General features: G+C 33.2%; 1 protein-coding gene across 9 annotated transcripts in view; it reads right to left on the bottom strand.

Annotated features, from left to right (window-relative positions):
• LOC122720721 overlaps positions 1 to 15,734 on the bottom strand; it is a 78,808-nt gene that overhangs the window by 60,825 nt on the left and 2,249 nt on the right. For 8 of the 9 annotated variants that reach the window (XM_043947697.1, XM_043947676.1, XM_043947634.1 and 5 more), the window contains exons 2-4: positions 12,401 to 12,786; positions 7,183 to 7,341; positions 1,462 to 1,993 (exon numbers count right to left, since the gene is read on the bottom strand). In XM_043947697.1, coding sequence (XP_043803632.1) covers positions 1,462 to 1,993; positions 7,183 to 7,341; positions 12,401 to 12,641 — 932 coding nt within the window. In that variant the 5' untranslated portion in view covers positions 12,642 to 12,786. Of the gene's footprint in view, positions 1 to 1,461; positions 1,994 to 7,182; positions 7,342 to 12,400; positions 12,787 to 14,493; positions 14,563 to 15,734 lie in introns of those variants that run through there. The other variant, XM_043947641.1, reaches the window with a different exon arrangement.

Here is a 15,734-nt window from a genome sequence, read left to right as displayed (position 1 = left end):
AAACAAAATTCGATACAAGAATAAATATTTTTATTGCAAGGAAAATAATTTTGAAGAGAAGGAAATGAAGTTTCGAAATATTTAAAATTTTTTTTCTTTTATAGATAAATTTTAAAACGAGAAGATTTGGAATATTGTTTTATAGATAAATTTTGAAACAAGATTCGATACAGGAATAAATATTTTTATTGCAAGGAAAATAATTTTGAAGGGAAGGAAATGAAGTTTCGAAATATTTAAAATTTGTTTTCTTTTCCTAGATAAATTTTAAAACAAGATTCGATACACGAGTAAATATTTTTATTGCAAGGAAAATAATTTTGAAGAGAGGGGAATGAAGTTTCGAAATATTTAAAATTTTCTTTTTTTACATAGATAAATTTTGAAACAGGTTACAAAAAGATTCGATACACGAATAGCTATTTTTATTGCGAGGAAAATAATGAAAATGTTAAAATTTTCTTTTTATACAGATAAATTTCAAAACAAGATTTTTTAAATACAGATGTCGAAATATTTATTTCTCTAAAGATCGTCACCTTCTTGCATCTTCGAAAAATCGAAAAATGTCGCGCACGGGATTCGAGTCTTCCACGAAATTAAAAGTCAAGGAGGTCTATTCAGGGTCGTGATTGCGGTAACTTGGCCAGAGAACGAGGGTCATGTAGCAAGCTCTCGTTGCCAAAGAAAACTTATGATCCTCCCCCTCCTCCCCCCCCTCTGATAATCGTACCTTTGTTTATCCCGCGCCTAACGCTTCCAACCTACGTCTGCGACAAATATCGAAGTACGAAAACCAGGATTAAAATGTCGGAAATAACCGATTTATCCGTCTTCGCCTCGAATCATCCAATAGGGAAAAAAAATCCAATAGCAAAAATAAACGTGTCACGAACGCGAAGCGATGCCAAGAGAGATCGGGCAGCGTATAACCGCATCGTGAAGAATTACGTTAAATTTACTACGAGACAGCTGTCGTTACCGGATAAGTCGCAATTTTGGTATAACTAAAACTTCTTTACCATTCGAATTATCCTCTATCCAGAAAGTGAAAACTATCGAGCGTTAGAATCGAAATGATAATTACCTTATGTACTTACTCAATTTACTCCAGTTAAATAACTAAAAATACAATTAAAATTATTAAATAGAAATAATATTAAATAATAATATTATTATTTATATAATTATATAGTTAATTATATAAATTTAGTTATATATTAGTTATATATTAGTTATATATATATTAGTTATATATTAGTTATATATATTTAGTTAATTATATAGTTATTTAGTATTTACTAGTTATTTATATAGTTAAATAGAATAATATTAATTTAGATAATTATTACATCGTTCTACTTCGATTTCAACCAATCATACGAATACCTTCGATTCGAAACAACTGGTGTTCTCTTCTAAAGAAATTTTTCAATTCAAAAATTTGGAAGGATGGTTTACCTTGAGGGGCGGTGGTAGCCGTTGCTGCGTGTCCTGGACAGCTCCGCGTTTCGTTTCAGGTACAAAGGCGTGAAGCCATTGGTGAGGCAACCGTGGCCGAACTCCTCCTCCTCCTTCTGACACGTGTCCAGACTCTCGAAGCTACGGTAAGGCCTGATTCTGGAAAAGTGGTCCACGTTTCCAAAACCATTTGGCAGAGCCTTGTCGTAGTCCTGTTCGAGGCTATCCGGAGACGTGTTCCCGGGATGGGAGGCGTTCGACCGGTTCGGATACTCCAACGAGTCGAAGCTGTAGCTAGAGGGCGAGAGGGTGGCGCAGGTCCTCTCCAACGACTCGAATTGAAGAAGGGAGCTCGATCTCGAGGAGGCGGACGATCTCGACGATCTCGGCGAAGCCGGATAATCGTCGAACACCGCCTGGTGCTCCCGCTGCTGCTCCCGCTCGTTGCCGCCGTTGTACTTGCCGCCCCTTCGCCTCTTCTTCCTCGCCGCCCCCGAATTGCACTCGCTCCCGCTCCCGTCCAGCCTTTCGTCTTTCCAGAGAAAACAGAGGAAACACAGTGGATGTAATTGACTTTAATCTATTAGTTTCTTGTTTTTTTAGTTTATAATTTTTTTTTAATAATTGCCTTTAATTTATTAGTTTTTTAGTTTATAAGTTAGTTTATAGTTTTTTAGTTTATTTACCTTTTCGTTCGATTTTCGTAATCGTTTTTATTAGTTTTTTGTTTTTTTTTAGTTTATAATTTTTTTTAGTAATTTTAATTTAGTAATTTCTTGTTTTTTAATTTATAATTTTTTTTAATAATTTAATGTATATTTTAATATATATTTTTTAGTTTATAATTTTTATTATTTTTTTCGTTTGTTTTTAATAATTGCTTTTAATTTATTAGTTTTTTGTTTTTTAGTTTATAATTTTTTTTAATAATTGCCTTTAATTTATTAGTTTTTTGTTTTTTTAATTTATAATTCTTTTTAGTAATTGCCTTTAATTTATTAGTTTCTTATTTTTTAGTTTATAATATTTTTTAATAATTGCCTTTAATTTATTAGTTTTTTAGTTTATTTACTTTTTCGTTCGATTTTAGTAATCGCCTTTATTAGTTTTTTGTTTTTTTTTTAATTTATAATTTTTTTTAGTAATTGCCTTTAATCTATTAGTTTCTTGTTTTTTTACTTTATAATTTTTTTTAATAAAAAATTGCCTTTAATATAATTTTCTAGTTTATAATTTTTATTACTTTTTCATTTTTAATAATTTTGATTTTAATAATTGTTTTTAATTTATTAGTTTCTTGTTTTTTCATTTATAATTTTTTTTAGTAATTACCTTTAATATATATTTTTTAGTTTATAATTTTTATTACTTTTTCGTTTGTTTTTAATAATTGCTTTTAATTTATTAATTTCTTGTTTTTTAATTTATAATTCTTTTTAGTAATTGCCTTTAATTTATTAGTTTCTTATTTTTTAGTTTATAATTTTTTTTAATAATTGTCTTTAATTCATTAATTTTTTAGTTTATGATTTTTTTAGTAATTGCCTTTAATTTATTAGATTTTTAGTTTATTTACTTTTTCGTTCGATTTTAGTAATTGCCTTTATTAGTTTTTTGTTTTTTTAGTTTATAATTTTTTTTAATAATTGCCTTTAATTTATCAATTTTCTAGTTTATAATTTTTTTAATAATTTATTAATTTTTTAATTTATAATTTTTATTACTTTTTCATTTGTTTGTAACAATTGCCTTTAATTTATTAGTTTCTTGTTTTTTAGTTTATAATTTTTTTAGTAATTGTCTTTAATTTGTTAGATTTTTAATTTATAATTTATTTACTTTTTCGTTTGTTTTTAAATACAAATCGAACAAAGGGGGGGAAAAAGTTTGCGTGCCGTGAGAGTAAAAGCGAGACGAAACCTGCCAAACCCAACCTACTTTCGAGCCAACCTTGTTAAAGTGAAGGCGAAGATTGGCGAGAAGCAAGGGGGTAAAGATGATTCGAAAAGTTTGCGCTCCTCTTATTCTTTCTCTCGATATTTCTAATACTTCATACTTTTTCATATCGCTGCGCGAATTGCAATCTTAGACTGTTAACTTCGACCTTCTTCGCTCGGCCGAACTCAACAACTCGAGACGATCTCCCTACACGTTCCCTGATGAATTACTTAAAATAAAATTTCACCTGATTCATTTAATATTTTTTTACATATCTTTACACAAAAGAAAGAAAATTTGTCGAATATTAAACTCTATATCGTTGTTTTCTCGTGATATTTTAATAATAAAGCGATTAACAAGATGCGTTTTCGTCCTCGGTTTGTCAAGTCTAACTTGAGAGTAAACCTTACAATTCCAATAACGTGCTCTCCTACATTCTATTATTCTTATTTCTCACCTTCTCTCACTCTCATCTCCATTTCCATCGCTATTTTCCTTCTCTCTTATCGTCAATCCCTTAACGAATACTAAGTAATTTCGTTATTCAATAAAATCGAAAAACAAATCATCTTCGCTCGAACTAATTTCATTATCGTATTCCATGCTTACAAAAAACTCGAAAACTTCGAAAATAATATTTCTATTTCCACCAACAATGCCAAACATGTGGACCGATCGCGGTCTAATTTGAGATAAAAAAAAAATCTAGATAAAAAAAAAAAAATTCGACGATACATTATTTTTGTACACTTTGTAAGATTACGCGCGTAAAAAAATCGAACGTTAAAAATAAATAAATATTGTCGCCGAGATTCGAATTGCCGCCGCGATCCAAATGATAGCGGGGGAGAGCCATTTCTCGAGTTATCGCATGAACCGAGTGGTGGTTGAGAGCCACTATCGGTGCGCAAAAGGTCGCAAAGGGTGGGCGATGATAGGCGTCGGCCGGCGCGAAACGTGTCGTCTGCCGATTAACGACCCGTTATCGGGGCCTCGTGTCGGCGGTCACGTGTCGCATCGACGGTCACGAAGCCGACAACCGGTGTAGCGTCGCTTCCGGTTGAACGAACCACGGCTTCCTGGCCGCGACACGGCTACCGCCAATCAGGCCGCCCCCACTCCTCGCCCCACTTCCGTCGCTCGACGATAAGTAAAGCGGTGAAAGAAACGCAAAGGGAATCGATATCGAGCACCGATTACACGAAGGAGATCGAGCCGTGTCTCATTCGTGCTTGTGTTCCATGTTGATGTTTTCATTTTCGATATTTTTTTCGCCTTTTCTTTTTTTCGGGAAAAATTATAGAGAGATTCGAGAATTTTCGAGTCGAGATGCGAATACAGCCTTGAATCGAATATAAAGGGTATTTTTCAGAATCGGGTATCGTTATTGACAATTGCGCGAGATTCGTTTGCAAAATTCGCTATTAATATAACCGTTGGTTACAATTGTTGCACGTGCCGATCTGTGGAAACCGATTCCATAATTGGGGGACAAGGGGTCTATTCAGAAGATTTTTCGGGGAACGCGAATGAAAATAAACGCGCGAAACGTTTTCGTACCCTCCCTCCTCCCTTTCCGATCGAATCTCATCTCTCGGCTCGAAATTCTTTTCAGGTCGGCAATTGAATTTGCTCCGCGATGCATTGTTCTCGTCTCGGTTTATTTTCGCATGATCGCATGCACGTGGAATTCAACGACTAGTCCATGGTAATCCTATATGAATCACGTTGAAGGTGATCTAATATTAGATGCGACGGAAGAGGATCGTGCGTAGAATCGTAGACACGATTGACCTTAACACTGAATTAAAAGAAAAAAAAAAAAAAAAAAAAAAAAAAAAAAAAATAGAAAGGAACTCTATTCGTGCGATAATCGAATAATATATTCTCGATATTGCTTCGAAAATGCAGTTAGTTAGACACTTTAATTTATATGCGAATCGATCAATAATTAGCAGGATAAATCGCTTCAACTTGAGAAAAAAAAGGAAAAAGAATAGTTGGCGAACGGCCAAAATAAACGTTTATCGTTTCTATTACACTGTTCTATAATTCAAGTTCCTGGTATTTCCGTCAGATGTCGGTATTGAGTTACATGAGCTACTTTTACCGAGATACGTTATCTTTCTTTCAGCATTTTTAGCAAAAACTAAAAAAAAAAAAAAATGTTTAATTTAAGCAAATTTTACTTGCGCGCGAAATTTTATTATTAAATTCTTTTGGAAAAATCTAACGATGGGAAATGAAGTATATACAATATGTAAAATATATATATATATATATTATTTCTCTTTAAATTCCCTTTAAACTTCAAAATGTAATAAACCCACGTTCACTTGTTACGAAACTACAACACGTAATTAGCAAGAGTGATTAACAGGTTCAGAACGAACCACCTTTCAGCGAGCCAACAACTTTTAATAAAACGCTTAACGGTACTCTCGGTGCGAGAAGGATAGCGATAAAGACGTAAACAAAAGAGATTAATTGTCTGAGATGCAATTACCGTTCAATTAGAGTAACAAGTGGTTCGAGTCCACTTCCGAGTTAAACCACGATTCAAATTCAAACGTGAGTTTTCCACGTGCGTCCACGTTCCTGATCTATTTATCGAGGGAACGAGAATGGATCAACGATTATTCCGCGCCGATGAAAGATCGTTTCGACAAACGACCGCTCCCGCAAAAGGAGAGCGCGCGTGATGCAGCGCCCGTGATGCCTGAAGCATAGCAACCGGACATACCGACACGTTACAACGGTCGCATAACCATCGTGGATACGAATCTCGTTACGTGAACGATAAATTCGAGTTCGAAGAACAAAGAGTAAACGAACCTGTCCTTATTAAACGTATTATTCGAAGAACTGAATAAAAATATTTATTCAAACAAATATTCACATCTCACTAATATTACTTTTTTTTAAATATTGAATGTAATTATTAAAAATAAAAAATAACGTTTTCTTAATGACAAATCGAAAATTTTCTTATTCCATATCATAATCGATCTTCGGAAATCGAAGAATTACACAGATTCAACGAACTCTCTCGTTATTGTATCTATTTATAGATACACTCGGGTTTCATAAATGAGTTTGTAATAAATGTTTTCGTTTTTGTTATACAAGAAGAAAACGGGTTACGGAATGTTGGTTTGAATGAAGATATACGGATACGATTTCATTCTTCGGGAGTCAATGAATCGAGGGATCGGGAGCTGAAAAGAGAAAGTGGACCTCGGGTGAACAATGTTCACCATCACGAATACCGACGAGACGCGAGAATGAGGTTTCGCAACGTGTATTCCGAAACGAAACATCGTTCACTTGTTCTTCAATATCACTGTTGGAACCGTTTTCGAGGTAATCTTATATATAGAGAGTGGAAGTTATATCATAGTAATTATTATCTAATCAGCATACAACCAAAACTAACAAAATAAAATTTAGGACAAACTGTTGCAATATTTAAAAAAATTTAAAAATTTAATATATATATTATCAAAGTATGTTACACCTGTTGTTACAGAATTTCGTTTCAAACGTGAGATCGTTTTAATTAGAAGGTATAATGAAACAAATGGCACACGGCCACCATATTCGATCTAGCCAAATTGATATTCGACATCCTGGTCCAAAAACTCTTTGGTTTTATTTTTAAACTTATTGGATAATTTTGCTTTAATTATAATCGATAGCGAGTTTCGATTAAAAGAATTTTAATCGAAGAAAAATTTGCATGCCTTCGTAACTTTAACGTGTATCACGTGTATTTCTTACCAGCTAATCTATTCGCTCGTATGTGTATCACGCTTTCAGTTTCGGAGTCCGAGCCGACCCAGTAAGTGGTTCCACTTCGATCGGAATCGCTTTGCAGATCGTCGGACGTTTCTTCTAAAATGGTCTCCAGAAAATCCACTTGCTGCACCAGCACCGTATCTGTGAACGGAGAGCAACGATTTTTAACGAATATTGTTTAAAAAAAAAAAATTTATTCACATTTCGATCGAGCCGAGAAAATTTTTATTTCGAATAATTTTGAGACGAATGAATAATGTACAATAAGCACGAAGTCGTCTTTTTCGTAAGAACAAGGTTATCGCTTCACATCGAGAATAACACCGCCATGTTTTTCTTATGTAATATGATACACACGAGTAACGAACGAGCAATGCCATTACGTTTCAACGTTCGTGTGTTATTGGTATGTTTCGTGGAATTCCATGAATTTGAAACACATTTTATTCCATTAATTATTAATTAAAAACTATTGTGTGTATATCGTATTCTCTCACGATATGAATTTGCAAACAATAATAAGAAAATAGTGGAACATTAGATATTAATAAATTTATAAGACCATTATTACTATCGCTAATCTCCTTTCAATCTTGGTTTAAATATTTCTTCCCTACATTTAATTTTTACTTGCCTAGTTTCAGTTTCGTTTTATCGCTTATGAGATTTTTACTTGATACTTCAAACGCGATATTTCGTATAAAAGTGTTTACAAATAAGCTAGCTAGCTATGAACGAATGTTACAGTATGGTAAACACCGAACAGTGAGATCTATGCTAACGCAGTTCTTATCGAAAAGTTATTCATACATAAAAATAACTATTGTAATATTATACGTTATATTAGTCATTGATGATATTTTAAGATAAGTATAATAAGTAGAAAATATAAGTATCTGTGTTTAAAATACAAAGTACGATTAAAAATTATTTTTCACTGTTTCTAAATTAATTTTCCGAAAATTTTTCATTAAAGAATTAAGCAAATGGTACACACTATACAGTGACAGGTTACTAAACGTTCTTTGCCTTGTCGGTCGGACGAATACACCGACGCTCCACTGGTTGCCTGCGTACAGGCGTTTCTGGCGTTAAATTAAAATTGCTCGTTTCTCGAAATAAGAAAAGTAAAATACAATGTTCAACGTAGTTAGAAATTTATACGGAAATATCTTAATCGTAACTAAACGCTTTATATAAAAGAAAATAAAATTAATAAATGAAACATTTCTCGTATTTCTCGTAATTCTCTTTAATAATCACTCGATTATAACGAAGAAGAATTTTCCGTGAAAATTTCTAATAAGAAACATTTCATTTCACAACACGCGAGAAACTTAAGCATTAATGTTTATCCTTCGTAATAGGATATAATAACACATAATGAAACACGATTATTTCTCAATCTCCATTTTTATATAATTGTTGAATTAAATGTTTCGATCCATCGTGAAAAAAATAATAAATAAGATAAAATAATAATAAATAAGAATGCAGAACTCTTTTTCCAGATAACATATGTAAATCTTATCCAAAATGTTTGAAATTCCGTATCTTGACTCCGTCAGGTCAAATGATAAAGTTATCGAATCGAATATTTCATATCTTTAGCGAAATATAAAATGACCATTCACAGACGTTTCATAGACGATATATGGAAGAAAGATAAAAAATATATATCGATATAAACGAAATTAATCCAGAATCATAAATAAAAAGAGAAACACGTCCGATTCCACATTGATGGTAATCCACCAAGTTGAATATAATTATGAATATTGTTCTTCTCTCATATTTTATAAATCGCTCGCTCGATTTTTTTTCCAAAGAAACGATCGATAATCGTTAAATAGCTCGAACGGTGATGACGCATACGTTATGTCATTGGAGATTTTGCGATTTGACGCTTCGATTCGAATTCTTATGGATTCACCGCTATTTTATCGTACACGCGCATATAAACCTGTCCTTCCTCCCACTCGTTTGCTGAATCATAAAAATAATCCGACGATACAAAGATTTGTTCGACAATGGCCAAGCGTATATTACAATTAAACAGGTGGCATATTATAAATTTCCACCCTGTTTTTGATTTTTTTATATCGAAAATAATTATATATAATATAATATTCTATTTCAGAAAGTATTCCCAACTTGAAAGAAACAAATTAGAAATTTAACGATCGTTTCAAGCGGTGAGAAATCAAGCGTAGAAACGTCGATTTTTTGAAAATCGATTCTAAAATGAAAAAAAGTTGGTAATGCAAAAATATCGTACGAGTATTTTATTTTATTAAGTCATAAATAATTTCAGTTCGTCAGAGATGAATAAAATCTTAATCATCGATACTAAAATTACTTCGATAAAATGTTATTATAATAACTATAGATATTCAAATATTTTTATTCAAATATTTTTATATTAATTTTAATTAATAAAATACTTTTTCAATTAACCTTAATTTCATCTAAACTTAACTTTCAATTGCATTGCAACTATGAATTCCACATTTTTCTATTATCGAGAAAATTTTGTTTCGACAAAATTAATATCGTGATTTATCCCATCACAACTCTTTAATCACAATCCTTTACATAAAATTAATTTAACCGAGATTTTTATGTATACCAACTTTTGCTTTTTCCTTTCTTTCTCTATTTTCTCCAAACGTTGTTCCATGAATATATCGACACCCTGTATATATCTCATAAAAATTCTTTAATTACAATCTTTTACATAAAAGAGATTTTTATGTATCAACTTTTGCTTTTTCCTTTCTTTTTTTATTTCCTCCAAATATTGTTCCATGAATATATCGACACCCTGTATATATCTCATCAAAATTCTTTAATCACAATTTCCTTTACATAAAATAAATTTTATAATAAATAAACCGAGATTTTTATGTATCAACTTTTGCTTTTTCCTGTCTTTCTTCATTTTCTCCAAACTTTGTTCCACAAATATATCGACACCCTGTATATATCTCATAAAAATTGTTTAATTATAATCTTTTACATAAAAGAGATTTTTATATATCAACTTTTGCTTTTTCCTTTCTTTCTCCATTTCCTTCAAACTTTGTTTCACGAATATATCGACACCCTATACATATCTCATCAAAATTCTTTAATCACAATTCTTTACATAAAAAAAAAAATAAATTTAACCGAGATTTTTATGTACCAACTTTTGCTTTCTCCATTTCCTTCAAATTTTGTTTCACGAATATATCGACACCCTGTATATATCTCATCAAAATTCTTTAATCACAATCCTTTACATAAAATAAATTTAACCGAGATTTTTATGTATCAATTTTTGCTTTTTCCTTTCTTTCTTCATTTCCTTCAAACATTGTTCCATGAATATATTGACACCCTGTATATATCTCATCAAAATTCTTTAATTACAATCTTTTACATAAAAGAGATTTTTATGTACCAATTTTTATTTTTTCCTATCTCCATTTTTTCCAAACTTTGTTCCACAAATATATCGACACCTTGTATATATCTCATCAAAATTCTTTAATCACAATTCTTTACATAAAGTAAATTTAACGGAGATTTTTATGTACCAACTTTTGCTTTTTCCTTTCTTTCTCTATTTTCTCCAAACTTTGTTCCACGAATATATCGACACCCTGTATATATCTTATTAAAATTCTTTAATTATAATCCTTTACATAAAATAAATTGAACCGAGATATATATATATATATATCAATTCCAAACTTTATTCCATGAATATATCGACACCCTATATATACGAGTTGTACACTCGTTCTGCAATATGACGGAGGAAAGAGAACCACCTGTTGCGGCGAGCCCGTTCGTTCCGCAACCGGACAACGGACGTGAATAATCAGTCGCCTTACACAAAAATAATCGGTGATCTGCCTCGTTTCGCAGTGCAGTGCGCGTCATTCGAATCGCGCTTGGTCACGAGGAAACGACCAACGAACGAATGAATGAATCCGCATCGTCGGTGTTGCACTCTTTTGCGTAACCCGTGATCAGCCGATAAAAGAAACCGGAGTGTGTTTCGCCTGGGTAATTGTTTTTTTTTTGTTGTTGTAACGCGTGGATTTTAATAGATTCTCTAGAGTGGAAGAAGGCTTCTTCTTCCTTCTTCTTCGAGGAGAATCGAGATCGTCATCTTGGTTGCTCTTAGAATTCTTTTTCTCTCTCTTTCTTTCGTTCTACGATCTATGATTATAGAAAGTAGTCCGTATCAAGCGTTTTTACCATTAACAGACGATTTGTATTCATACCCGCGCGATACTTTTCTCTATCCAATAGAAATTAAGGCAACGATACAAGTATCTATTAATATATAGAGCGTAGAGGAGAGAGGGGTAGTAAGAATTCATCGTACATAACGAGGCTTCCTGTTCGATGTAACAGTTCGTGACAGATCACGAGCAGATCTGGCGAGTATATTAGAACGAGTTACCTTGGAAGATGCGGAATTTTTGTCTATAAAAGTTTTATTTTATTTTATTTTTTTTTTTCTTTTTATTTTCGCGAACAACTCTCGATATATCCGTTTGAATAAATTTACGCTTTACCGACGTTATCTTTTTTTTCAATGTATATATATATATGAGAGAGAAAAATATTTTCGTGACTCACGACTCGCTCTTCAACGGATTAATGTAAAACAGAAACCGAGAGATCTACGCGTAATTAACAAACCGGTCACTTCCTTCGCGTGAGATCGTAGGAATGGATGAAAGCGTGATACAATTCGCAACATCGTTTTCCCATTTTATCCTAATTTAATTCTTTCGAAATATCCACTCGTCTCATTTCCATTCTTATTTTCCATTTTACCGATCACCTTTGATATTAAGACGCGAGAATAATAATAAAAAAATAAAAAAAAAAAAAAAAAGAAAAAGAAAAATCATCGTCTTATTACCGCGTATAAATCGCGTTTAACGAGTAGAAAGTATTCAATCATATCGTACGTATTTCAATCATTGTATGTGCGCCTCAATACACGAGAAAAAAGCAATAGAAAATTAACTCGCGGGTAATTTCCTAAGGTTAGAGAACCACGGAGTTTTTTTTTAAATTAAACGCGTCGCAGTGATCACAGTTTCGACTGTGCGCATCGTTTAACCGACTGATGGAAAGTGAAACGATAACTAACACTCGCGCATGCGCACACACGCACACACAGAGTACGAACCATTAGTCCGTAGATCCTCGTGCGTAGGTTGAAAATGGGAACGATGCTGCAGCTGGAAGCCATAGGCCGGAAGCCACGGATTCGGTCCGTTCACCAGATCCATATCCAACGCGTCGAACGTGGTCGATGGCTCCTCCTCGTCGTCCTCTGCCTCGACGTCGAGCTTCGGCGACGACGCGAGCGTCGCCCCCGTTGAAGAAACGGTGGTCGTCATCGTGGTGATCGCTTCCTTCGTGCTCATCTCCAACCGGTGGAGACGTGTCCAACTGTGTTTGGTGACCGCCAGTCATTAACCGCTTCGCCGAGCTGTGAATCTTCTTCCCGCGTTTCCACGCCGACCCTCATGCTCTGCCCTCCAACCCTTCCGGTTACCGAGTCTCCGTTCTCTGCAAATGGGTAAAAGTACGGTGAGAATCGAAAGAACGCGTGTTACGTATTTCGTAACTCATTTCTTATTCTCTCGTCTTATTCGAGAGAATAAGAAAGAAAAATTAGAATATCCGGGCGAAAACGGAAGTTCGCGAGAGATTTAACGGGGAGGATGGATGACGAAGTTAATTCTAACGAAACGAATGTTACATTTTCGTGGATAGAATCGAAACGAAAGACTTTGTCGGTGGTTTATGAACCGTGGCGCATTCACGGAACTTTGAATGGCTGTTTCGAATTCTAAGCGGCGATTCAGCCGTTGGTGATATTATAGAAAATGAACAGCGCGCTTTATAGGTGAAATTTAATGCCCGTTAGAGGAATCGTTAGACAGGAGTAAGTATAGTAGCTACGTGGCGCGTATAATTTCGGTGACGCAATTTTCTGCTTTGCAGTAAATAACGAAACGATGCGGAATTATTTATTCTCGTTATCGTGGTTAATAGGCCAATCGTTCCAAAGAAACAGGAGGATATAAATGACCGTTATTTGAGAAATATAGATATAAAGATACATAAAGATAACATTAGTGGTTCATTCTATGTTCCACTTTTGAATTCCGTTCGCACAAGATGTAGCAAATATAGAAAACGCATATTTAGGTTAAAAAAAAAAGAGGAAATGGTGCCATTTTTATTCTCTTTCAAAAATAAAACGCAAAAAATAAAAAACACCTGTTTTGCCTAGCATCGTTTCACAAAGTTATCGTTCCAACAAACTGTTCACAACAAACTACACTTAAGTTGCAATCCCGTGTTGTTGATAATCGATTTTCAATACGAATACGCAACTCCGATCCGATCGAATCCACGAGAATTGCCTTCAAATACCGACCATGAAACAATTTATTCTCAACGTCTCACGCCCATTGAATTCGAGATTCCACGAGGCGTTTTAATTCAAAGAAAAAAAAAAGCAAAAAAAAAAAAACGTTACTCGCGCGAAGAAAACGCGTGGGTGTAACGATTACCCCCCCTCCAATGCATGTATACCGGTATACGTATACATACAAAACGCACCGTACGATGGAATCCGTTGTCTGTTCGTATCTATACGATGTTGGACGAAAAGAAACGACGGTGGGTTTACCTTGTTGCGCGCAACGCAACGTTAAAATATTGCCGCGAGCCGCGGATTTAAACGACGCGGCAGGAATCTCTGCGCGCAGCAAAAGTTACGCATGCGTAATTGGATAAGGATCGAGTAAGGTTGTCGCCCCTCGCGGCGATCCTTCGAGGCTCCTATCTCTCTTCCTGAAGCCAACCGTCCACCGAAAGCTGCAGCAAATTTTATTGCGCTCGTATTTGCTCGACGGACTGAAAAACGGTACGTGTGTTCGTAATTTCGTGACGACCCCGAAACAGAGAGAGAGTAAGAGCGAGAGCGAGAGAAAGAGAGAGAAGAGAAGAGAAGAGAAATGCAGTTCGCAAAGAAATCGAAATATCACCGTGTATGTTTACCGCTAAGTTTTATTATCCCGATCCACGACTGGAATAATTGACCATGCTTGTAATTCCATTCGCATTTTTTGAAATAAAGGTCGGTTTATATGTGAAATCAGGTTGAAATCAGGCAAAGATTTAAAATTAAAAAAATGTAGACATAAAGGTTAATGAATAGAAAAGAAGATAGATTTCTATCATTTCTATCGTTCTAATACATACGCCACAGCCAAGATTACGGAAGAGCGCGAAACTTCAAACGGCACTCGATCTAGAATACTGACGAGATGATACCCGATACAAACCACGGGATAGAAGAATGTTTTCTAAATTGATGCTCTTCCTGCGTCATTCAACTTATATAATATCATTCGTGGCCTCTCGATCATATGATTAGTTGTTCTAATTCAACGCAGATCACAATTCTTTGCAAACAAGTGTTCCTTGTAGATATTTCTTCATTGAATTTGTCGCAATCAGCTGATGAATGTTTATATAGAAGGTAGAATTAAATACGCGTGACTGAATGATTATTGAATTGTTCAATTGAACAAAAATTATTAGATTTGAAAGAAGAACATAAAAGATTTTTTAGATTTAAGATTAAGATTTTAATAGATAGAATAGAGAAAGAATGAAAGATAATGTAGATTTCAGTATATATCTATATATAATTCAACATTTTTAAATAAAAATAAATTTTAAATAGTTTCAATTTGAAATAACAATTTTAAACTATTTCTATAATATATATTAATATTCCATATTGAAATTTATTTTTAAAACAAGAAAAAAAAAACAATATTATATGATAAGATTAAAATAATTATTTTATAGTTGTTTCAAATTTTTTTTTTCAAGCTATTGTAAATATTAATAATAAATGGATTATTACATTTAACTTAAGATAATATTTATCTTAATGATTTTTATAATACTGTATGATATCAATAATTCATGATATAAAAATTTTTATATTTCTTTTTACAAAATTATTCAATATAAGTAAAAAATATCGACTTATCTTTAAAGCAAACAATATTTATACAAGAATATATATTTTATTAGAATATATAATTTATCAAGAATATATATATATATTTTATTTCCAAGAAAGATATAAGACAGAAATGATTAATATGCATTTGACATAGATATGAAATATATTCAAAATAGTACCAACTACATAGTATGTTTTCGAATTGTCGAATCGAACTGTCTCAGGTTGCAACGTTCTCGTGTCATTTGTTAGTTGTCCTTGGCGGACAACTTCAAAGAAAAAGAGATACAAACTGTTTCATTCCGCTTGCCACGTCAAGCATATAGGTCTTTTTCATAATTCCGACTAACTTATATACTAAATATGTACTCATTACCACAATGTATAGAAATAAAAACATTAAAAACTATACTAAAGATGAAAAAACAGAAGATCACTATACATTTGATAAAATTCTATGAAT

This window comes from Apis laboriosa, unplaced genomic scaffold, assembly GCF_014066325.1.
Source record: "Apis laboriosa isolate Shangri-la unplaced genomic scaffold, ASM1406632v1 scaffold105_cov147, whole genome shotgun sequence".
NCBI classification, from domain to species: Eukaryota; Metazoa; Arthropoda; class Insecta; order Hymenoptera; family Apidae; genus Apis; species Apis laboriosa.
The sequence above is the reverse complement of the archived record's forward strand: the minus strand, read 5'-3'. Positions and strand labels throughout refer to the sequence as shown.